Here is a 21,926-nt window from a genome sequence, read left to right on the forward strand (position 1 = left end):
CTCTCTCTCTCTCTCTCTGTGACTATCATGAATAAATAAATAAAAATCTTTAAAAAAAAAAAAAAAAAAAAAAAAGAAATCAATCAGTAACTGGTTCGAAGTACATAAGCTCTGCAATCTGCAAGGAGCCCTGTGCCTGCCCATTGGCCACCTCCAGTTTAAGCCCAGCTAAGAATTTCTCCCACTCTTGAGTTTTCTCAGTCTGTGAGATGGTTTACAAACAAAATTAGAGAAGACCGCAGAAAGGCAACTAGACTCATTTTGAGCCATTAGGAGACTGGGTGAGCTTCACACTTCACAGGGCCCATGATTCAGAGAGCTCTGTCGACACCATTAGGCAGAGGAGAATGAAGAATATTAGGATTTTTTTTCTCCTTAAAAATCCAGAAACTAGGGGCACCTGGGTGGCTCAGTCAGTTAAACGTCTACTTTCGGCTAAGATCATGATCCTGGGGATGGAGCCCCATGTCAGGCTCCCTGATGGCCTGAGCTGAGCACCAAAGGCAGGGAGCGAGGGAGCCTGGTTCTCCCTCTGCCTCTGGTTGTGCTTCCTCCCTCTCAAAAAAATAAAATCTTAAAAAAAAAAAAAAAATCTAGAAATTGCTCCTAAACCAGTGAATCCACTGATCTCACAGTAGTATAAACAAAAGGTGTGTGTGGAAACTGATACAGATGGAGATATGAAGACCCAGGCGGTTTCCTTGCGGATTCCTATGGGGTACTGCCACTTGCCTGTTTGCTGTGCTGGAATTGGAGATCCGGAAACGGACCTGCTCAATGGCACTTCTCACCAGAGGGTCATTCTGGTCCATGGACGGGTGCACAACCAGATCCACCTATGGAGGGAGAGGTCAGAGAGTCCCAAAAGGGCAGGGGAGGAGCTGAGGGAGAGCTAGCTCTAGAACACGGTACCTCGGAGCAACACTGCTGATACTTTTCATTAACATTTCCAAGAGATGTCTGAGACTGAAGCAAAAAAGCATTACTGAACAGTTGGCCATTACAATTTCTGGCATCAAAATCCCTTGAGTTGACTGCGAAAGTTCTGCCATTGGTAATGTGCTGCTCTGTGCTGCTCTGCTCAGGTGAGGAATTTCTGCCCTGGAAACAGTCCCCTGGCTGGGCTGTCCTGGCCCCCTAGTCTCCACAGCTACCTAGTGGCACATTCCTGACACCCCACTGCAGCTATCTGGGAATTTCCCACAGTTGCTCATGAATCCTGAGGGCTTCCATCTGGAAAAGGTAAGCAGCTTTCCTTAATCTCCCTTCGCTGAGAGTGCCATCATGGGACTCCTGCCAGGCGCGCTTCGAAACCAACTGGCAGAGGATTTAGAGCTGCTTTTGTTATTTTACCTCTTCCAAGGTACTGAAGCTGAACAGTTAGGGGGGTTACCATTTCACGAGCATTATCCAGGGTGACAAACGGAATAGCTTGGTGGAGGTGAGCAGAGGTGTATGGGTGTGGTGCCTGGGTGACAGATGGCAGATGCTGTGATCATGGCCCCTGGAGAGCCAGGCTTTTCTTCTGTCTTTGCCGCTAGCAGGACAGGGCAAGGTAGCGTTTTCTAAACTTGTGACTCTGACCAGCAGGCTTCATGCAGAGAATGGCCCAAGGGGTAGGGCCAATCATAGGGAATGGACATTTGTGATATGGGGACAATATCCTCCTCTCACACCTTGCCAACTCTTTTGGAATTTTGTGAGGCTCAAATGAGATGCAGTTAGGCAACACCTTGGAGCACTTAAAAGCACAGTGCAAATACAATACATTCCCATCTCCCCACTGGCCACAGCTGAATAGCCAGCCAGCGCACTGCCCAAAGGCCCAGTGGACAGGGCAGGATGCAGGAGCAAAGGCCAAAGCGGATGCTGCCATATGGCAGCTCTAGTCAACATACCTTCAGGGCATCAGCAGGCAGCCTGCCAGCAGCACGGGCTCTGCGAGCCGGAGAAAATGCTGATGAGCCACTTAAGCTTATTCTGAAGGCAGATGCACAAAAGTGCAGTCCTTCCCAGCTGGACACACAGGCTACTAGAGCTGAAGTGCTAGTGGCACTCTGTGGCAAGAAGCCCAGGGCTGGTGCCTTCATTTTTGAGGTCATGCGATTGTTGGTGCTTATGCATGGCACTCTGTTCCCCACCCTCCCCAACACCTCTCCCACCAGACCGCCTAGTGGACACTAGGCTAGACTGGAGGAGCTGGACATAGCTGGACAGCAGATCCCTGTGCTACTCCTGTGGGAGATTTCCTTGCCTTCATTCACTACCGTCCCAAGAAGGAAGCCCACCCCCGAAATAACTCCTCTGTGTGACAACAGATATCTAAGGGGCAGCTGCTGAGGGGTGAGGGCTTTTGTCCTTGATGACAGAGCTCAGCACAAAGACCCCCTGCCTGCTGTGGGAGAGGATGGCAAGCTGGTGGGGGTAGGGGTAAAAGGAGAAGGGCAAGGTCAAGGGGACTCAGCAGCAGATATAAAAACTGATAGAGCTGCCAACCTGGAAGGGCTGAAATAGTGTAAGTCATTTCTCATGCTGCTGTTTTTCAAACTTCAAATGTCTCAAAAAAATAAGATAAAGTAAAAAAGCAGAAATGACCTTGTCAGCTTATTAAAGAAGCAACACATCAAAGCATAGCTTTCTTAAGGCAGAGATTTACAATGCAGCCAGAAAAAAAGGTCAGGCAATTACTAGTGTCTGTCCCCAAAGTACCTGCCTTCTGGTCCCAGGGGCCCGGCAGGGCTCTCTCCAATGATTCCAACCCTGTAAAATGTAGGCCTCCGACTATGTGCAGAGCTGCAGAGCTCCAGTTGCTATGGGAATGGGCCCAAACTTTAAATTTTACAGAAACAGATAAACTGAAGGCAGAAGATCTGCTGGTGTGCACTCAGATTATGCCAGCAGTGCGTTTTACCTGAATCACCACCATCACTTCCTCAGGAACGGTTCCCTATGGAACAGATCCCTATGGAAACTCCTTTTGCTGCCCTACTCTACACCTTCCACCTGTTAACACGTGGCTGAATTTCTGCCAGTGCCGCTCTGCAGAACTGCAATGTCTCCTACTCGCCTTCTTGTCACTCAGGGCAGGCCTGGGGCTGAACACCTGCTGTAAGGCCTGTGCATGCTGCTCTGAGATCCAAGCGACTTATTCCTCTTTTCGGATTCCAGCCTCCCACGGAAAGCTGGCATGGCCCCTGCTTCCCAGATGAGGAGGCACAATGGGAAATGGGAGTTACTGGCAGCAAAGGAACAAGTGAAATCAGATGAGGACAAGAGGAACCAGACAGAAAGCTTCTAATAGTGTGAAGCTGGTGTGGTGGGCATTAGGAGAGCCATGCATACCTTCTTCTTGATGCCATCCTGAATAACTGTAGTCCGATACACTCTCAGGAGACCCTCCTCAGAGAGGTTCCGCACCAAGCGGACGATGGACTTCTTACAGCACTTGGTAGACACGCCTTCTTGCTTCTCCTGATCCATGATCATTTTCTGAATCCTGGGGTGTCACAAAATAAGTTATATACCCAATCTCAACACAGAAGGCCTTTTTCAACCCAGGCAGCTGAGAGCTACCTAGTGGTACCCAGTGGAAATGGGAGGAGAACTAAAAGGGGAACTCGTCACTGAATGGCTGACTTCTAGAGACACTACAGATCATCTCTCTTGGCGATAAATGAAGTAGCTAAAGACAAGCTGCCACTCACAAGCAGCTTCACATTCTGAGCCTTTTACCGGAAGTAAAGGGAGTACATGATTCCTAAAGGGACAGTGAGTGCCGTGATGGGAGATCCATCTCTATGCTAGTTTTAACTCCCAGATACAGGGATGGTCCACTACATGGCTGTTGACACTCTCAGGTCTGCAGCTCTTTCTGATTCCTCTCATGTCTTACTGTCTAGAACTTACTGAGTCACTACGTGATGTTTCCAGACCACCGATCACTGGATGGCAGGGCCAGAAGGACATTAGGAGTGTCCAACCAAACCCCTCAGATAAGGGGATGCAGGCAGCATCGTCTGCACATGGTCTCCCCAACCCCTAGTTAGAGAACTGGGGTGAGGCTCCTTCTAATTGAGCGGCTTTGACACTGGGTGCCAGGAAGATGCCACCTAGGAGGCGGTGGTGACAGTGGGTTAGAAGGACCCCACTGAAGTGCAGAGGTTCACCCCAAACACACAAGTAAGTCCTACCTGCATCTCTGTGTTTTTGCTTTCACATCAGACTGCGTTTGAACAAAAGCCTCCATGTGGAAGTAAAAGCTGTTTACGAGCTGATGCATATTGGCTGCCTAAGTTTCTTCTCCAAGGCAAGAGAGGTGCCCTGCACTTTCCTGACTTCCACTTCTTCCCCAGTCACTCTTCCTGTTTAGTGCTTCTATGTTCCTCAATGTCTACACTTTCCGAATTGCTAGAACAAGTGCTAAACCCTTCCTACCACACAGCGATGCCGTGAGAATCTATACAGCAGAGGAAGACTCAGAGGTCTCTTGGTCATTTCTGTGGCTTGTGATAATGACCTGGCCTGAAATGTACTGTTAGTACAAGACAGACAGATGGCTCCTTACGTGAATAAGCTCTCGATTAAGCGCAGGTTGGTAACAGCTTCTATGATCAGGTTCCTGCGTTTGAGCAACCGGTAAGTTTCGTGGGGTTTGTCTTGGCCTGTGCCATGCTTCCCTGCTTTCTGCGAACTGCTGCTCTCCTAGAATGGGGGACAGAGAGAATAAGAACACAATGGGCTCAATAAAGTCAGGGGGCCACCTTTCCCCCGGGTGTGTCTTGCCTCTTTAGGCAATTTCCATGCCCATGTTTCAAGAAGGAAAGTCAAGAGGGCTATCTCTCTCTCTGGGAATACAGGATAGAAGCAGAGATGGGCTTCTGGGGTCAGGTAGTTGTCCCTAGGTGCATTAAGATGTGTGCCAAATGAAAGACAAAGGGAGAAGAGAGCGAAGAGTGCTCTCTCTCCCATTCCTGCCAAAATGCCCATGGTTCTCTTCATAGCTCCTGTCTTCTAAGAGCTTCTGTGAAACTGTTACATCTGCCCTTGGATCCCGTCTGTTAAAGCCCCTGTGTGTCCCCTGAGGGAAGGGAAATCCTGACTCCAGTACAGTCCTTGCAAATCACGTGCCACAAATGGGCACCCTGTGGTGGCCTAGGCCCTCCTTTGCTGGATGCCCTCCTCACTTGGAGAGGTGCTTTCAGGAGAACGAGAATGAGCTTGAGGAGGCTTCTTACAGCTGGTCGTCAGGACAGCCAGCCCCAGGTCACTTCCCTGCTGGGCTGGGGCTTAGGAAGACACACAGTTCTTTCCTGAAAGGGGACCAGCTCAAAAGCATTCAAGATTCATGGAAGGGCCCAGGAGAAAGACCTCTGTGCTCTCCTGCACTATACAGCAAACATTTTGGAGGGCAGCCGAGTGACGGGGATGCTAGAGTACAAGGTGAAGAAACATGTTTTGCCAATGGCCCTCCAGATGTGGCGTTCATGGCATCTTCTCAGCACGATGCAGAAAGAAGATCAGCATTCTGCAGTTACTTTGGGAACAGATTTCTAAGAGGAAGAGAAAGAGCTGAGCCAGGCAACAAGCAAAGGAATCCTAGGGCCTGGAGGGAACATGTGTGCCGCTGGAGACAGGTGAGCATAATCCAAAGGTACAAAGAGGGTGAGGGTGTGAGCAGGGCAGGCAGGCCCTCTAGAACCTGCTGGGACCCACCTGCTGGTAGGCCCAGCTTCTTCAGTGACACAGTACCAACCATGACTTGAGAAGTTATGGCATCCAAAGACTAGGAAGGAGCTCAAAGTTTCTAGAAAAATCCACAGAAAACCTTTGCACCCCATGCCACCACCCCCCATTGCTTCTATTGTAGGGGTGGTACCAAAAGCACAGGCCTCCACACCAAAAAGGGAGAAGCAAGGCAGGAGGAGCTTCACACGTATGGGATCTTATCCTCACTTTGCATTCACTGAGCAGGCAAGTGGCTCGTTCCCTAGGGGCCTCCCCTGTCTCGTCCTGACATCCATCTCACAGGGGTGTTGTGAGGCTGTTGTGAGGCCTCAATGAAAGAGCAGGAACAGCATCTAAAGCTGCCCCAATCACAACTGTGCCCTGTGCTGAGTGCCTCATCCTCTGACGGCATGCTTCTAAGTGCAGGAGGTGCCACTGGCGGTTTCTGAGGCATGTTCAAGTGACACAGGACAGCATAAAGGGAACCAAATCACATAATGAGAACGGTACTCCTGTGTCAATTCCTTTTTAATCCTTCTAATTACACTGATGAAAAGCATTTGATTCTATTGGGTCTTGAATGCTGTGACACTCAACAGTATCTGGCCAGAATGTACTGAACAGTTTCAGGTTTGTCTGTTTTGTAATCACCTCCCTTTCACAGCAGATGATACTGGCCTTTCATCTAAGGTGGGGCTTCTCAACATTAGCACCACTGACATTTGGGGCTGGATAATTCTCTCCCGTGGGCTGTCCCTGCACATTCTAGGAGATTAAGCAGCACCCCTGGCCTCCACCTACTAGACACCAGTGGTCCCCTGTCCCCTAGTTGTGACCAGCAAAAATGTTTCCTCCAGACACTGCCAGATGTCCCCTGGGAGGCTAAATCGGCCTAGAGTGGGAATAACCACTAATCTAAACAAATTTTCCCTACAACATCAACTTAAGTAAAAAGAGCAAGTTGTTGAGAATTAAAAGACTATGTAAACAATGCTGATGCTTTCTGGCTGGGCAGAAAGGTGGTATGTGGAGGAGCACTAGCCCACTGTCTGGCACAGAGCACTCAGCACACAGTACTCTTACCATTATTGATTTTGTTGTTGTTGCTGGGATTCTTACGCACAGAACTGAGAAGGCCAAGGTCCTTGCCATAGGCCCTTGCCAGAGAAAAGGCACTCCCCACTGTGAGCACTCACCTTTGTGTTTTCATGCCTGACCTCTTCAATCACGGTCATGTCACCATTACTATTCCTCATGCGGTGGGAGCCAAAGGACATGCTGGAGGTGCTGGTGTCCTGCATGGAGGTGCTGGTGTCCTGGAGGCTGTCCCTGCCGGCAGAGCTCTGGCAGGCTTTCTCCTCAGCCCCTCCTAGGGAGGAAGGCAGCTGCTTCTTCAGTGGGTGGGGGTTTACGACCTTCCAGCCACCTGCCGTGGAGGGGCGGGCGGAGCATGAATGAATTGTGGCCTCATCAGGGGACAGAGAGGAGGGCACTAACACTCAGCAGCCAGACCAGACCCACACAGGCCCAGGGTTTCATTTGGTCAGTTTGAGGACTAGGGTGGAGGGCCAAGTGAGCAGTGTCCTGCCCCAAAACTCCACTTAGCTAGACACCAGATTTGCAAACTGGTCATAAGCTCCACCCAGCGCATGTTTTAAAAAGTCTGTAATTAACCTAAAGCCTCAAAGGCTCCTCAGATCACTAGAGGGAAGGGGACAGTGGAAGTTTACTGGATCTCATTCCTTTACTAGTAAAAACACAACAAAATGAACTGAACGTTTGCCAAGGAGATCAGACTTGCAAGCAGCCAAGAGACAGACGTGACTGTTTCCTCCAAACTAATGATTATGTGATCACGTGACACCAACAGGTCCCCAGTTAGGACAGCACAAAGAGATCCTCAAGTGTCTGCTGAATGAACGGGCTATTTTCTCAAGATCTCCAGAGCAAGGTGGGATTGGCAGAGCTTAGATCGAGGGCAACACCCTCTGCCAGCCTTGCCCACATCCCCTCCAGCCCCCAGAGCACTACCTACCCTTTGCTGACATGGAGTGATGAGGCTGTGTCCTGAGACTGGAGTTCAAGCTGGCTTTCCCGTCACTCTGGGATGCTCTCCCTTTCTTCTTGCCGCTGCTCTCCTCCTCACTGTCTGACTCAGAAAGGAAGGTGTCTTCCCCTTCAGGCACGAGTGATTCCTCCTGAATGGAGGCCAGGCTCACTGTGGTCAGCAGCTGGCTCCGGGCTTTCTCCCTCTTGTACTGCCGGCTTAGATCGCTCTCTTCCGCAAACACGCAGGAGATGTACTTGGTGGTCCGCTGCCGCCCTTCATCTTCCATGAACCCCTGGAGGGGGGAATGAGATGTGTTTAATCACATTTGGAGGGTGCTGCAACTCTCAGGTATGCAGGTGAGCTGGGAGCTGTGGTGTCTGCATCCTAATCTTTCCTGCACCTCTTGCCACCACCCGGGCTCTGTGTCAGCCCCACTGGTGTTCCCTCACTGTCCTGTCTGGTCACCTCTCACATGCTGCTTCCACAGGCCTGTCGGAGATGGGTTTCCAAACTGCCATCCTGAATGTGTGTCTGTTCTATGGGACTGTGAGCTCCTTGAGGGTTGGGTCCTCACTTGGTCCTTCCCCATCTCATTTGTGCCTGGCACAAGACTAGGCCCACAGGCAATGGTTAGTGAGCAGTGAGTGTTAACTGTGTAGGATTCTAGGATTTAGAACTGTTGCCACGGACTGGAGGTCACCAGCTCCATGCAGCCACTGCCTTAGGGACAGAGGATGGGACCATCATCAACCCACACTTCTTCTTATCTTCCAGAACAGGGGAAAGCCACTCTCTTGGCTCTTAATGGCAGGAAGAACAACATCTTCTATGTGTCAAGTTCATGCCAAGGCACATGCCAAGCACTCTGCAATCATTAGCTTAACTGTAATCCTGCCTTCCAACAAAACGGCCAAAATGTTGGCAAGAAGAGAGGGAAGGATATGGGCTGGAAGGAATGTAGGCATGAATGCCGAAAGGAGACCTGCAGACACGTACAGTTGGCCAGTCCACTGTCCCCAGGAGCCAGGCAAGTGATGAGAGAGAAAGAGGCCTGAGTAGGGGCCCAGGCCCCTGGGCAGCACCTGCTTTGGCTGAAGGGACAGTGAGAGGCTAGCCAGCTTCCTTGGAGGCCCCACACAGTTGTGTGCCCCCTGTAGCCACATCTCCTGCTGACTTTTCAGTGCGGAAGACTCATTCAGTTTTTGAAAAGTGAAAACCAAGGAAAACCAGCATCAAGGAGACATGACATGCCTGTGGGCAGCCACCTGCGACTGAGGCCTACAGCGTCTCCAGAGTGGCTGAGACAGCCCTTGGCTATCACGCTGTGCGCAGACCCAGAGACAATGGAGCCTGCAGATGACTCATGATGTTACCTTGACAACCTTGAATCTCTGAAGAAGGCGACACAGCATTCTTGCTTCCAGCTTTCCCACATTCATAGCCACTCGGATTTCAGCTTGGGAAATTCCTTTCGTGCCTCTGCGCTCAACTGTGGGAAATAATATAATGTGTAAACCTCAGCCCCTGAAAAGGAGCCCTCCCACTCTAAACAAATCCACTCCTGCCACCCCCGTTAAGCAGACTCCATCAATATGGCGAAACCAACATGCAGAAAAAAATCAGTGTTTCCTCTCCCTCCCCTACCAAGAACCTCTGAACATTCCTTCCAAAAGCTAATTCTTCAGGCTGCCTCCTCCCTGTTAGAACAGTAAGTGGCAAGTGACAGGCTGCGGATGTACTCAGCTCCGCTGACAGTGCTTTTGCCCAGCAGCAGGGAGCTAGCTCTTTCATGTGGACTTTTCCAGATACATGAAACGGATTCTTTTTCTTTTTTGTTTTTAATAGTTTTTAGTTAAGAACTTTTCTCATTTCCCCGCTGTCTCAGCAGACGCAGAGGCATTCTGAACACCAATCTGGCAGTGTCCCATACAGATGCCCGCCGGCGGGCTAGGGGAAAGAGTGTGCTGGGCCCTGCGGTAAGCAAGCAGCAGACACCTGTGCTCTATTATCTGCTCCGTCTACTCTGTCAGCTCCTGCCCTGCTACATGCTGTCACCACTCAGTGCTGCTACTGTAGGTGCATCAGAGAAGCCCTTTTGAATTTACTAAAGGCTCCGGGACTAGGAACTCTAGGATGGAGCCTGGTGGGCGTGGGGGCAGATGTAGCAGGGGGTCTCCCCAGGAAAGTGCACAAGCCACAGGACAGGCTTTGCAGCAAAGCTCTCTTGTTCAGAAATAGATTCCCCTTTATTGCTGCATCACACACTTGAGGCTGCCAGGTACAAGCCATCTGGTAAAGGAGGTCTTACAGTGTTGTATGGGCATAAAAATAAACATCAGAATGAAAGGGGGGGGGGGTGGTAACTGGGTGGCTCAGTTGGTTGAGTCTGACTCTTGATTTTAGCCCAGGTCATGATGTCAGGGTTGTGAGATCAAGGCCCATGTTGGGCTCTACACTGGCACGGAGCCTGCTTAAGATACTCTCCCTCTGCCTCTCCTTTACCAGGGGCACATGTGCACTCTCTCTCAAAAAAAAGAATCAAAAGAGAGGACCAGGATGTATCACTATATTGAACCAGTAACATGCTCATAGTAGGCACAAAAGGGTTAAGGGTAGCTTTTCCCAAACTGTGTTCGGAGGAACCCATTTGGAGTGATATTAAAAGCTGATAAAGGGCAGCCCAGGTGGCTCAGCAGTTCAGTGCCACCTTCAGCCCAGGGCCTGATCCTGGAGACCCAGGATCGAGTCCCATGTTGGGCTCCCTGCATGGAGCCTGCTTCTCCCTCTGCCTGTGTCTGCCTCTCTCTCTCTTTCTGTGTCTCTCATGAATAAACAAAATCTTAAAAAAAAAAAAAAAAAAACAAACCTGATAAAAAAATGCCAAAAAGCCCCTCAAAAGGCTATGTTGATTCACCAGCGTGGCTTCGTACCAGCTGCTGACTCGCAGCCCGTGGCCACTGCACTCCCTCTTCTGTCCTCTTCCCCACAGGGACCTGCAGCCACTCTGTCTATGGCTCTGGGTCACTGCTGTCTTACATGAATCCCAGGGGGTCTAGGGAAAAGGCGAGGAGTGGGGAGACGAGACTACAGGCCTGCAGTAACTCCAGATCAATTTCAGAAGATGGGAGGTGGTTCTCGAATCTTTGCATTTTAGTATTAACTGATTAGTATTAATCAGTTTTTGAGTGCTTTCCACAGGGGAGGCCCTACACCAATGTTCTGATTCTACTCCTCACTCAGTCCCTCTCATGGGCTAGGGTGTGCATCATCCCAGCTTACAGATGTGGGAGCCAAGGCTCAGGGACCTTGCTAATGTCCTACAGGGTGACTACTCACACTCAGATCTGACCCAAAGCCTGACCTTCCAAGGGAACCAGAGTCTCAACAACATAGCCCTCTCCTTCGACACGTGGGCAGCACATCTCTGGGCCCCCAGTGCTCAGGAGCCCCATGTCAGCAGGCGCGCGCACATAGGACCTACTGAGTTCATAGGTCTGCGTGAGCATGTCCCGCTCGTACACGATGTCCACCGGGGGCACTGCCTTAGAGATGACCTCCTCGTCCTCGTCATCGTCCTGGTCATGGTCATCCTCGACCTTCCGTTTAAATTCCTTCAGCAGCCGGAGGCAGCGTACCATGACATCCGTCCCTAGGAATGCAATGTGGCATATTTTCCAGCAATGAGCAGAACACTGCTGAGGGGGGTGGGGCACAGCTGAGATAGGGACCAGGAGAACAGGCGTACACACAGCATCGAGTTCAGAACGTTTGAAACGGCACATCCTGGGGCACGACACCTGAACATGTCCTCCATATAACCACTTTTTGTTTCCCACATAATTAGTAAACAAGGAAATGCAAATGAGAGGAATAATGAGGCACTGTGTCAGTCCTATTAAATAAACAGCAGCCTTCTCCTGCTCGAGACAAGCTCTGCGACAGGAGGAAGCGGGCCTGTCTGTCCACGCCAGCTCCCCAGCACCCAGCACAGTTCCTGGCGCACAAGCAGTATTGCCGAAAGGGCGAAAGGCAATTTTTCTCCTTTTAAGGGGAGCTTGACTGCCAAGAAGTTGTATCACAACTGTTGTATACAACTGTTGTATTACAACAGTGTAAACGTGTTCTAGAACCCTATGAGGGCATTGCTGGAAACCTTTCACCAATGATTTCTAGAGTGGGAATTTATTCCAAGAAAACTCCAGAAAGAGGCAAAAGCTGCCAGTATGAAGGGGTCCACACAGCACTCTGTATGCTAGCTTTTCTGAAGCACACAAACAATGATGCAGGACTAAGTGGTGGTGCACTGACAACAACCATTCTGTGGGCTAACGCAGGTCTTCAGGCAATCACAATCCGCCCATCACACTCAACCCACGGAAGCACAATATGAGAAAGATAACCAGCCTGTGCTGTGGCTGTACCAAAAGAAAGATACAAAACAAAGCAAAAACATCTCAGCACCTTACTAGTGCAAACCCACCCATTTGATCCTGACAATCCTAGAAAGCATTTTACAGATGGAGAAACTGAGGTACAGAGGAGGCCATGACTGGCCCAAGCTCTCTGGAGCTTGTAAGCAACAGGGGCAAAGGTGCTCAGGTAGGGTCACAGGTCTCCACTGAAGACGAAAGGACCTTGCACTAGGAGGTCCTATGACATACAAGTGTGGTGGCACAATAATGACCCCGCGAGGATGTCCATGCCCTGATATCCGCAACCTGTGACTACAAGGACATACAGGTGTGATTATGTTAAGGGATGATCTTATCCTGGAGTCTGGGTGGGCCCAATGTCACAGAACCCTTAGGAAGGGAGGCAGGAAGATCAGAGTGAAAGACTAGAAGGTGCTAGGCCGCTGGCTTTGAAGGTGGAGGAGGAGAGCCCGAGCCAAGGAATGCAGGGGGCCTATAGGAACTGGAAATGGCCAGGAACGGATTCTCTCCTGGGGCCCGCAGAAGGAACAAAGCCCTGCCGTCATCGTGATTTTAGCCCTATGACATCCATTCCAGGCTGCCAGAATTGTAAAGCAATAAAGTGGTGCTGCCTGCAGTCACTAAGTCTGCAGTAATTGTTATCGCAGGGACACAGATGGTTTCTCCAACAGGACACCAAGGTGCCTAATCCTAGGTACCAAGGCAAGGGGAGCCATAATAAAGCTGGTCTCTGCTATCCAACGCCTCTTGTATAGGAGCTGTGGCCAGAGGGCCTTCCCTCACACCGAGCATTGCAGACTGGCCTCTGAGCCAGGTCAGGTGCAACACCCCAACTGGGGCAGGGGATCTCGTGGAGGACACAGCGTGTGGCTTGTAGGTGAAATTCACAAGCAGTAATGCATGTCGGGGCCCTGAGCTCATCAGGCTTACCCTCAGGGCAGGGTCTGGCCAAGCCTGATCTACCAGAACCCTCCTGGAGGGCAGGCCTGGGGCAAATGGTCACAAAAGTGGGGGCAGCCTGGGAAGTCTTCAGGCACCAGCCTGGTGCTGACTTGCCGGCACTCCTCCCAGTGACAGAAAATCCCATTCGCCGAAAATCCCATTTCTGATTTTTCAACAGAAGAAACGTGAAGTCACAACACTAGCTTCCTCATGCCTTGGCTCCCCCCATACCTGCCGGGCCCTCTCCAGTTATCCTGCTTCCCACGGCTTTGCCCTTTGCTCAGGGTGCCTGCCCCACCCTCTCCTTCCATTCCTCCCTCCCTAGATGGGAGCCTAAGAAATCAGGAGGAGGGGCATGGCAAGGAGGGGGACCCTTGGACCCATCTGTATGGGTGAAAATTATTTCGAGGCTTGAGTGACCAGAATTGATGTTTCACTGGGGTTTCCTACTAGCAGCCGAGGACCAAGGTACCTACAGCCCGCACACCCAGCACAAAGGCAGAACACCAAACACCAACTCATTCCCCACTGGGTCTTCCCCCGTTCGCTCTACCCCAGCCCCTCCCAACTCTCTCAACCCCCAACTCGCCTCTCAGTGCCCACAGAGCGACCTACTGCTCCTAATATTACCATTGCTCGAATGCATGCAGTGTCCCAGACACCAATCAAAGCTCTCAATGTGTTATAGAAGCTGGTTCTCACCATGGCCTAAGTTGCTGGTGGCCACTATCCTGTTTCACACTTGAGAACCCCAGGAGCTAAGGCATTTGCCCAAACTCCTATTCCTCAGCAAGGGAGGAGCTGGGATTTACCAGACAGTCTGGCTTCCGAGCCCAGGTCCCAAACCTTGAACTACATATGGCCCCTAATTCAAAGGCATCCATGTGACCGAGCATAGTGGGTGACCTGGGGCCAGGGATGCTGGCTTCTGTGGGAGAGGTGACCCGGTGCAGCACCTAGGGGAGGCAGGCCAGCACGTATCAGCAACAGCCCGGCAATATTTCTTCCATCCCGTCTTAACTGATTAACTTGGTTAATCAGCCAAGGAGAGATACACAGAGCAGTGTTCAACATCAGCACAGATGAGGAAGAGAAAAGCTACTATATACTCATGTGTCCAAAGGGCGAGGAAGGAAATGCCCTCTGGGCCTCCCTAGCTTCTGCTCCTCATGACATCAAGTTGGCACCTGTGCTCACCTCTGCTTGGACAGCACTCGATGCTTGTGCCCCCCACCCCCAGCCTTGTCCAAATGACCCCCCACTGTTGCCTCTGCTGCCAGCCAGGGTGGCCAGACGTTCGGAGGAGCATCGGGGCAAAACCTGGGCTCCAGGGTCAGGCAAACACAGGTCATCTAAGCTCCACAACCTCCCATTTCTGAGACTCTGAGGAAACGACTTGGTAGAGCTTTTTGTGTTCAGCTCAGCAGAACGTCTGATGTTCTCCACCTCACACATCAGTGGTTAGATGCTGGAGACAATACACTGAGGCTGGCACGCAGCAGTTGACCCTAACAGCCAGCACTTGCGGTGGGCCGGCACCATGGCATGTACGTTATGTGAGGTGACCCATCAGATCTAACAATCTGAGGCTGGGGGGCCCCTGTAATCCCCGTGACACAGGTGAGTCCCCAGCATCCTTTCAGCGGTGGGTTTGGCTCAGGAGTCTCAGACCGGGCTCAGCATGAGGTAGTTGTGCTTCCAGAAGGCCAGGTAGGACACACATCCAGATGGCTGCCAGTGAGGTTTGGGGCCATGGGGTCTGCAGCTCTGCCCATCCCATGCAGCATGGCTGATTTCTCTGCCATGAATCCCAGCAGCAAGGACTTTCTCCTGGATCCATCAGATGAGTAAACCCTGGATCATTTACCCAAGCTGTGTCTGTCTCTGGTCTTTCTCAAAACACTGATCATGGAAACAGGTCCGTTTCCCCGTGCCGTGTCAAATGCACCTTTACTGTGTTAAACCTTGTGTTAGAGAGGTAGCGTGCATGGTGGTTAAGAACCTGGGCTCCTGTGCCAGAGCCGGTGTGCAAACCTAAATGAGCTGGTTGACTTCCCTCAGCCTTGACTGACTTGCCTAGAAACTAAGGAGGAGGTCTAGCCTCATGAGGTTATAGGGAGAACTTTAAGAGATAAGGTAGGTGGAGGAGGCAACACTGTGTAGTCGGTGGCTTAGGACTCCAAGAAGCCACTTGGAATTAGTTTCACCAGCCTTCTATGCCTTTTCCATAGCTCTGGTTTAACCAGTCTTGGAATTCCAACTTTTATTACTGAAATCCCTCCAGCTTATGTTTGGCTATGTTTAAGGCAATTTTAAGGAGCCTGTACCAGACCACAAGTCAGCAAAAGCCAAAGCAGAGGGGATGGAATGAGATCCTGGTCAGCAGGCATGTGCAGGGTGAACAGAGCCGACTGGTCCATGGGAGCTGGCACCTCAGTGACCTCAGTGACCCCTTCTCAGATGAATCACCTGGCAATGGCAACCACGGGGCCCTGGGTGCAGGGCTTCCTTTCCAGGAAGAAAAGGCAAGGAGAGACAGAACCAGCCAGATTGCTGCACACGTTCTCAGGCATCTTAAAGATATGGTGTGCTAATGTCCACAGTTCCACACAAACCAAGCAGAGTTCTTTTGTGTCAAAGGTCCAGGAAGGGCTCGCCTTGGCGTGAAGCAAGAATGGCTTACTGAAGGTATCCTGAAGACCCAGAAAGGAGGAAGGGCAGGAGTGAACCCTTCCCAAACAACCCTAGGCGCACCAGGTACTGTGTTAGATGGTTTCAGAAGCAAATTATCATGTGGATTCTGCAAGCTGCTGCTGCTGTTTAATGAAAAAGGAAAATAGGCTCAGGGGCAGTGAGGTGCTGGACCTCTTATACCGGGCAACCTTACTGGCTTGGAAATTTCTATCGGAAAACACTGTCCCCTATAAAGGGAAATCCTGAGCTGCTGTGAAGTGGCACCCACAGCCTATGTTTCTCACATTCCCAACCTAACAGAGAGGTGCTCTCAACGTGATGAACCCAGGAAAGAACAAAAATAAGACGAGAACAAATGAGCATCATAACAGATTTGCTCCTGCAAAGTCATCAACAGAGGTAGAGTCCTACTGGTCAACCAGGGAGAAGTTATGTAAACTCTCCCTTCCTGCCACACACACACACACACACACCCCTATGGACGTGCCTAGGATGGTCAGTGCTGGGGTGTCATTCGGGGAGTCTAGAAACTGAATTGAGAAGCCAGCCCACAGAGGTAGGAGGTCCTAAGGAGGTAACTTCCAGACATACAGAATTCAGGGCTGTGCTCCGGAATGAAGGAGGGTGCCCACAGCCCATACCCTAGGGTGATAGAACAGGTTAGAAATATGGGCTCTGGGGACCCCCGGGTGGCATAGTTGGGGTTAAATGGCTGACTCTTGGTTAGGGCTTAGGTCATGATCTCAGGGTTAAGAAATGGAGCCCCGCATTGGGCTCTGCGCTCAGCAGAATCTGCTAAGTTTTCTTTTTCCTTCTCCCTCAGCCCCTCCCTGCTCTCTCTCTAAAATAAACACACACACACACACATACACACACACAAAAAAAAAGGAAGGAAGGAAGGAAGGAAGGAAGGAAGGAAGGAAGGAAGGAAGGAAGGAAGGAAGGAAGGAGAAAGAAAGAAAGAAAGGAAAGAAGAAAGAGAAAGAAAGAAAGAAAGAGAAGAAAGAAAAGAAAGAAAAAAAAGAAAAGAAAGAAAAGAAAAGAAAAGAAAAGAAAAGAAAAGAAAAGAAAAGAAAAGAAAAGAAAAGAAAAGAAAAGAAAAGAAAAAGACACGTGGGCTCTGGAGTGTCTCTGGTGATAACCTGCCTCTGCCACCTACCAGCTGGATGGCAGAGTGACAAGACCACTCTATGCCTCAGGTCGTTCAGCTACAAAATGGGGACAGAAGAGTATCATCCTCAGAGTGCTCAGGACTGTGTCTGGCAAACAAGTAGTGCTCAATAGGTAGCGCTCACTCCTGCTCTTTTTACAATGATCATTACTGCAACCTTAGCAAAACTCAGCTTCTGAGGATCAAGGATCATGTCACAACCTGGGCTGAAAATATCATATTGCTTGGGGCCTTTAATTCAATTTCAAGCATTTGATCTTGCCCTGCAAAGGGTGGTGTCTGAGAGAGAGGACAGGGTGGGGTGGGGTAGGTAGGGGTGGTGGGCAGTCTGCTTGGTTTTCCCAAGCTTCCCACAAGCTAGGGGTTGAGTTCTGGCTCTGTCGTGGCAACCTGCTAACCACTCTGAGCCTCGGGTTCCTCCTCTGTAAAATGGGCATCATTCTAACAGCATGGCTGGACTCACCTGCTGGGAGGGACCAGAGGAGTGACTGCGGGTAAGGGGCTCAGCCTCACAAACTAAGCATACTTCATGCTCCAGGATTACAGAGCAAGGAGCCAGCATCCACAGTGCTGGGAAATGATGCAGCATGTGGGGCGAGGCAGGCGAAGGCAGAAACAGGGGACCTGGGGGTGGGATGCTAGAGGACACACCAGAAACGTCCAGGCAGAAGGGATGTAGGCAGAGGAAGGCGAGGGATGCTGGAAGGGCGGGGATGAAGGAGAAGGCTGATTATAGAAGATTTAGAGGCCAAACAATGGATATTGTTTTTTATTTTGTAGACATGACTTAAAGTTATTTCTGTGGTGGATGTGGAAGATGGACTAGAGAGAAGGCCAGCAGGAGCCCACATCTTCCTACTCTGCTGCCCCTGTCCTAAGCTAGCCCCACCTTCAGCCCCTGCCCTGACTCAGGCCCCAGGCACTCACTCCCCAACCCCAGCCCCTTCCTTCTCTCAGGGAGGAAGCAGACGGCCGATTAGAGGCTCACACCTTCTGTGCTCAAACCTCCACACCTGTCCTTCCTCTATGACCTGAGGCAAGGGATCTGTGCTTTGGTTTTCTTATCAGCAAAGAGAGCCCACATAATGGGACGACCCAAAGGAGCACAGTAAAGCACTAACACTTGGCACACAGCCTGGCATATTATCCAGATGGCTTTTCCACCTCTCTCCTGGCTCCACGATAGGACAACAAAATGACATAATCTCCCCTGGGGCCTTCCTCCTTTTCATGGCCTAAAATAAGCCCGTGGAGTCTAAGGTTCCCCTTGCTAACTGTACAAGATAACAATGGTACTGACCATCATGTACATACAAGAGGGCTCACAGGCTTTAGGGTGCTGGAGAAATACTCTCAGCCATAGTTCCAGAGCCCCCATTAAATACCCAGCCCAATCCTTGGGGTGAGTTAGTGACTGACTTGTTTAGGACCCCGGGAGTTCTTAGAGACCCACAGAAGGAAACGGCTGGTATAAACCATGCTGTGACTAGCATGGCAGCAACGAACCTTTCTTGAGGGCACTGAGCCAGACGCCGGTTAAGAATGGAACGGCACCCAGCACAGACACATCTGTCACTTTACTGGCACCCTGCCAACCTGTGGCCAGCTGGGCACCTGTGCAGCCACATACTCACAAGTCCCTGCACTGGCCTCTTCCAAGCCCCAAGGGCAACCTCGCCAGCTCTTCCCCACATCAGACCTGTGTGGCACATCGACTGCCACTGGCCCCCATCTGACTCTGCAGAATGCTCCCCTGGCCCCACTCCCTTTCTGCCTGCTGCCAGCCTCCACTGCCCACAGCATGGCTGGGACTGGCATGTTCCCTCCTAGTCACCACAAGGAGAAGACTATCTCCCAACAAGGGTGCTGTCCCAAGTGCTGAGCCCCCTTGGGAGCCAGAGGGCTGCCTGGAGCCCTGGCTTGACATTACTCAAAGCCTGGAATTATGCCATTGAGGATCTTATTCCTGATTCTACCCTCTTAGATGCTTGGCTCTAAATCGTTTTCTGCCATATTAAAATGTCCATTTCCTTTATTTATCTCAAATATTAACAAGAGGAATTACCCTTCATTTTTTAGCTGGCATCCTTTAACCAACTTTGCCACTTTTGACTTAGAGATCTTGCTATTTTTAACTGATTCTACTGGGTTTCCCCCGTGCCACTAATTTTCTAGGCTTTAGCTCAGCTCTGATGATCTTTTTCTATTCTTTTCATGTTTATGTTCACCCTTTATCCTTTTTGTGTTTCCGATCTTCATTCTTTTTAATTCTCCTTTCCTGGTTTCAAAGCTCTTTTAAACCTTTATTTTATTGCATTTTAATCCTTCTCGATATGGCTCATTTCTCGTTTTCCTTAGCTTGTATACTTTAATCCTACTATAATTTCTCAAATGTCACTTTTTGCCATTTTAATGATCTTAATTTAGTTTGCTGTACCCTATTACAAGTGTTTCTTGGTTTTACTTTTTAACAGCTTTACTGACTTATAATTCACTTTCCCTACCATTGTGCACAACACACATCAGCAGTGGTTTAGTGTATTCTCAGGTAGGTGTGCCTGTCACCAATCCATTTTTGAAATCTTCCCTGCCTCAGACCTTGTACCTGGCACCCTGGGTGCCCCCATCACAGCCCTGAGCACCCCCTAATCTACTTCCAGATTCCCCACTCTGGATTTTCCTCTAAGTGGAATTATACAGCAATGGCCTTTTGTGACTGGGTTCTTTCTCCATTGGAACGGTCTTGGCACCCTTGCTGAAAAAAATCAGTTGACTACGGACATATGGGTGTATGTCTGGACTCTCAATTCTACTTCTTGATCTGTCCATCCTTGTGCTGGTACCATACTAGCTTAATTATTGTTGCTTTGTAGTGGTTTCAGAATTAGTAAGTTTGAGTCTTCCTACAGTACTTAATTCTCGTTTCCCAGGATTGTTTTAACTTTCTGGGTACCCTGCAATTCCATATGGACTTTGGAATCAGCTTGCGAAACGTCTACACTGATGTCAGTTGAGATTCTCCTAGTTTGGAGAGTGCTGCCATCTTAACTACATTAAATCTCCAGATCCATGAATAAGGGATTATTCCCATTTGCTTAGATCTTAAATCTGCCAACAATGTTTTATAGTTCTTTGACTACACATTTTATACTTGTTTTGCTTGAATGTATTATTCCTAAATATGTTATTCTTTTTGATGCTAATGGGAGAATTGTTTTCTTAATTTTGTTTTTGGATTGTTACAAGTGTATAAAAAATACAACTGATTTTTTTGTATTGACCTTGTGTCCTGCTATCTTGCTGAATTTGTTTTTTATATTGTAAGGGTCATGAGTTAATAGCTACGGTTAAAGTCTACAGCATAAATAGGACAATACAGGTACTTGGACCCCTTGCTCATCCTTTTCAGTGCTGGACACACTGGACTGATCCTGGACAACCTGCTGACTGACTGCCTCTATCATGAGCCTCAGGGAACACTTCTGTCACTTGCTTCCAGTTGGCCCTCATTTTCAGAAAAATCACAAAGTTGACTTCAATTTCTTTTCCCTTCAGCTCTCAGCCCAAATGAATAAACACTGTATGACCAGTAAATATTTGAAGAACATAATCCAAATTTTGCAAAACAGATCAGTTCAGGGTGACTGTTTTCATTACCAAGGATTTTTTTTTTCCCTTTTTGCAAAGCAGATCACTGCGGCTTCTTCCTATAATGTACTTGAAATATGCCTAAATCCAAACTCTTTATTTACAGCTTTTAGAAACAACTCATATATATATCCATGCACACCTGTAAATTTACATGAAATAATCCATCATCTTTATTTATTATTTAAGTCTTGTCTGCTTCATAATGCCTTAGAGGGAAGGTTTATGTTAATTCTGTAAACTGGGATGTTAAAACACAAGGCAAAAAAAAAAAAAAAAAAAAAAAAGACTAAAGCTGTGCCTTCATCCCGTCTCTCCTGCACAAGGAGAGGAACTAACATGGTACCTAATTAAATTTGCTAAGCATTTGCTTAGCACCTACTCTGTTCCAAGCAGACACTGCAAAGGCCTCAAGGATAAAAGTATGTGAGGGGCACGGCTACCACTCTCAAGGAGCTCCCAACCTAGTTGGAAAAAAGTCACACAGATAAATACCTGAGTCACAGTGTGACATGGGGAGTGAGGGGAATCCAGTTGATGAGCCTGAGCAGCAGGAGGTGGGTAATAAGATCACCACAGAATGAGAGGAGCCTCCTGAACAGTCAGAATGGGCTCTCTGTGCTTGTGTGTGACAATCTAAAAATTCTGATGGTCACTGTCTTAGAGGCTTGCTCACTTGACCCCACATAAGGAGTTAAAGCCATCACTAGCATCAGTACCCAGTCTTGGTGGGCTTCTCTTCCCAGCCCAAGGCCTCAGGAAAATGTGGACAACTCACCGTGTGACACAGACACACCTGCAAGAATCAGGCCAATGACACACCAGAGTGAAGCTGGCTATGGGCCACACAGCAGGAAGCAGGGCATCCCTGGGGGATGGGGGGTGGGCCCTGTGGAAAGGGGGCAGCATCTCTCTGCCTGGCTGATGGCTAATAAAGAAACACAGTTTGATGTTGCCTAATTTCATTTTCTGCAGGGAAGTTGAAAGGCTGACTTTTTAGGTGTAATTTCTGATTCTTAAATGCCCAGCAATGAATTCAGTGAAAACAAACCCCGAGAGCCAAGCAAAATACATTGCTACACGTGACCATTCCTGGTCTGTGGCCCCTGCTCTGTATACACTGTCTTCTGTAAACCCCATGACACTCTGGAAGGTTGCATTATTATCCCCAGATCATCCTGCTGAGGCGGAGAGAGGCCAAAACTTGCAGGTTACCCCCACAGGAAGTGACCCAGGGCTGTCAAATCAAAGTTGCAAGAGGCTA

The 21,926-nt window shown here is 49.5% G+C and overlaps 1 protein-coding gene across 2 annotated transcripts in view; it reads right to left on the reverse strand.

Moving 5' to 3' along the window:
- The window catches only part of GTF3C1 (general transcription factor IIIC subunit 1), a 73,650-nt gene that overhangs the window by 31,748 nt on the left and 19,976 nt on the right, over positions 1 to 21,926 (reverse strand). For both annotated transcript variants that reach the window (XM_077907114.1, XM_077907113.1), the window contains 7 exons: positions 11,256 to 11,423; positions 9,148 to 9,263; positions 7,760 to 8,066; positions 6,921 to 7,150; positions 4,565 to 4,701; positions 3,343 to 3,496; positions 733 to 836 (listed from right to left, as the gene is read on the reverse strand). In XM_077907114.1, the coding sequence (XP_077763240.1) occupies positions 733 to 836; positions 3,343 to 3,496; positions 4,565 to 4,701; positions 6,921 to 7,150; positions 7,760 to 8,066; positions 9,148 to 9,263; positions 11,256 to 11,423 (1,216 nt within the window). The remainder of the gene's footprint in view (positions 1 to 732; positions 837 to 3,342; positions 3,497 to 4,564; positions 4,702 to 6,920; positions 7,151 to 7,759; positions 8,067 to 9,147; positions 9,264 to 11,255; positions 11,424 to 21,926) is intronic.

The sequence above is a fragment of the Canis aureus genome, chromosome 8 (assembly GCF_053574225.1).
Source record: "Canis aureus isolate CA01 chromosome 8, VMU_Caureus_v.1.0, whole genome shotgun sequence".
Taxonomy (NCBI): Eukaryota; Metazoa; Chordata; class Mammalia; order Carnivora; family Canidae; genus Canis; species Canis aureus.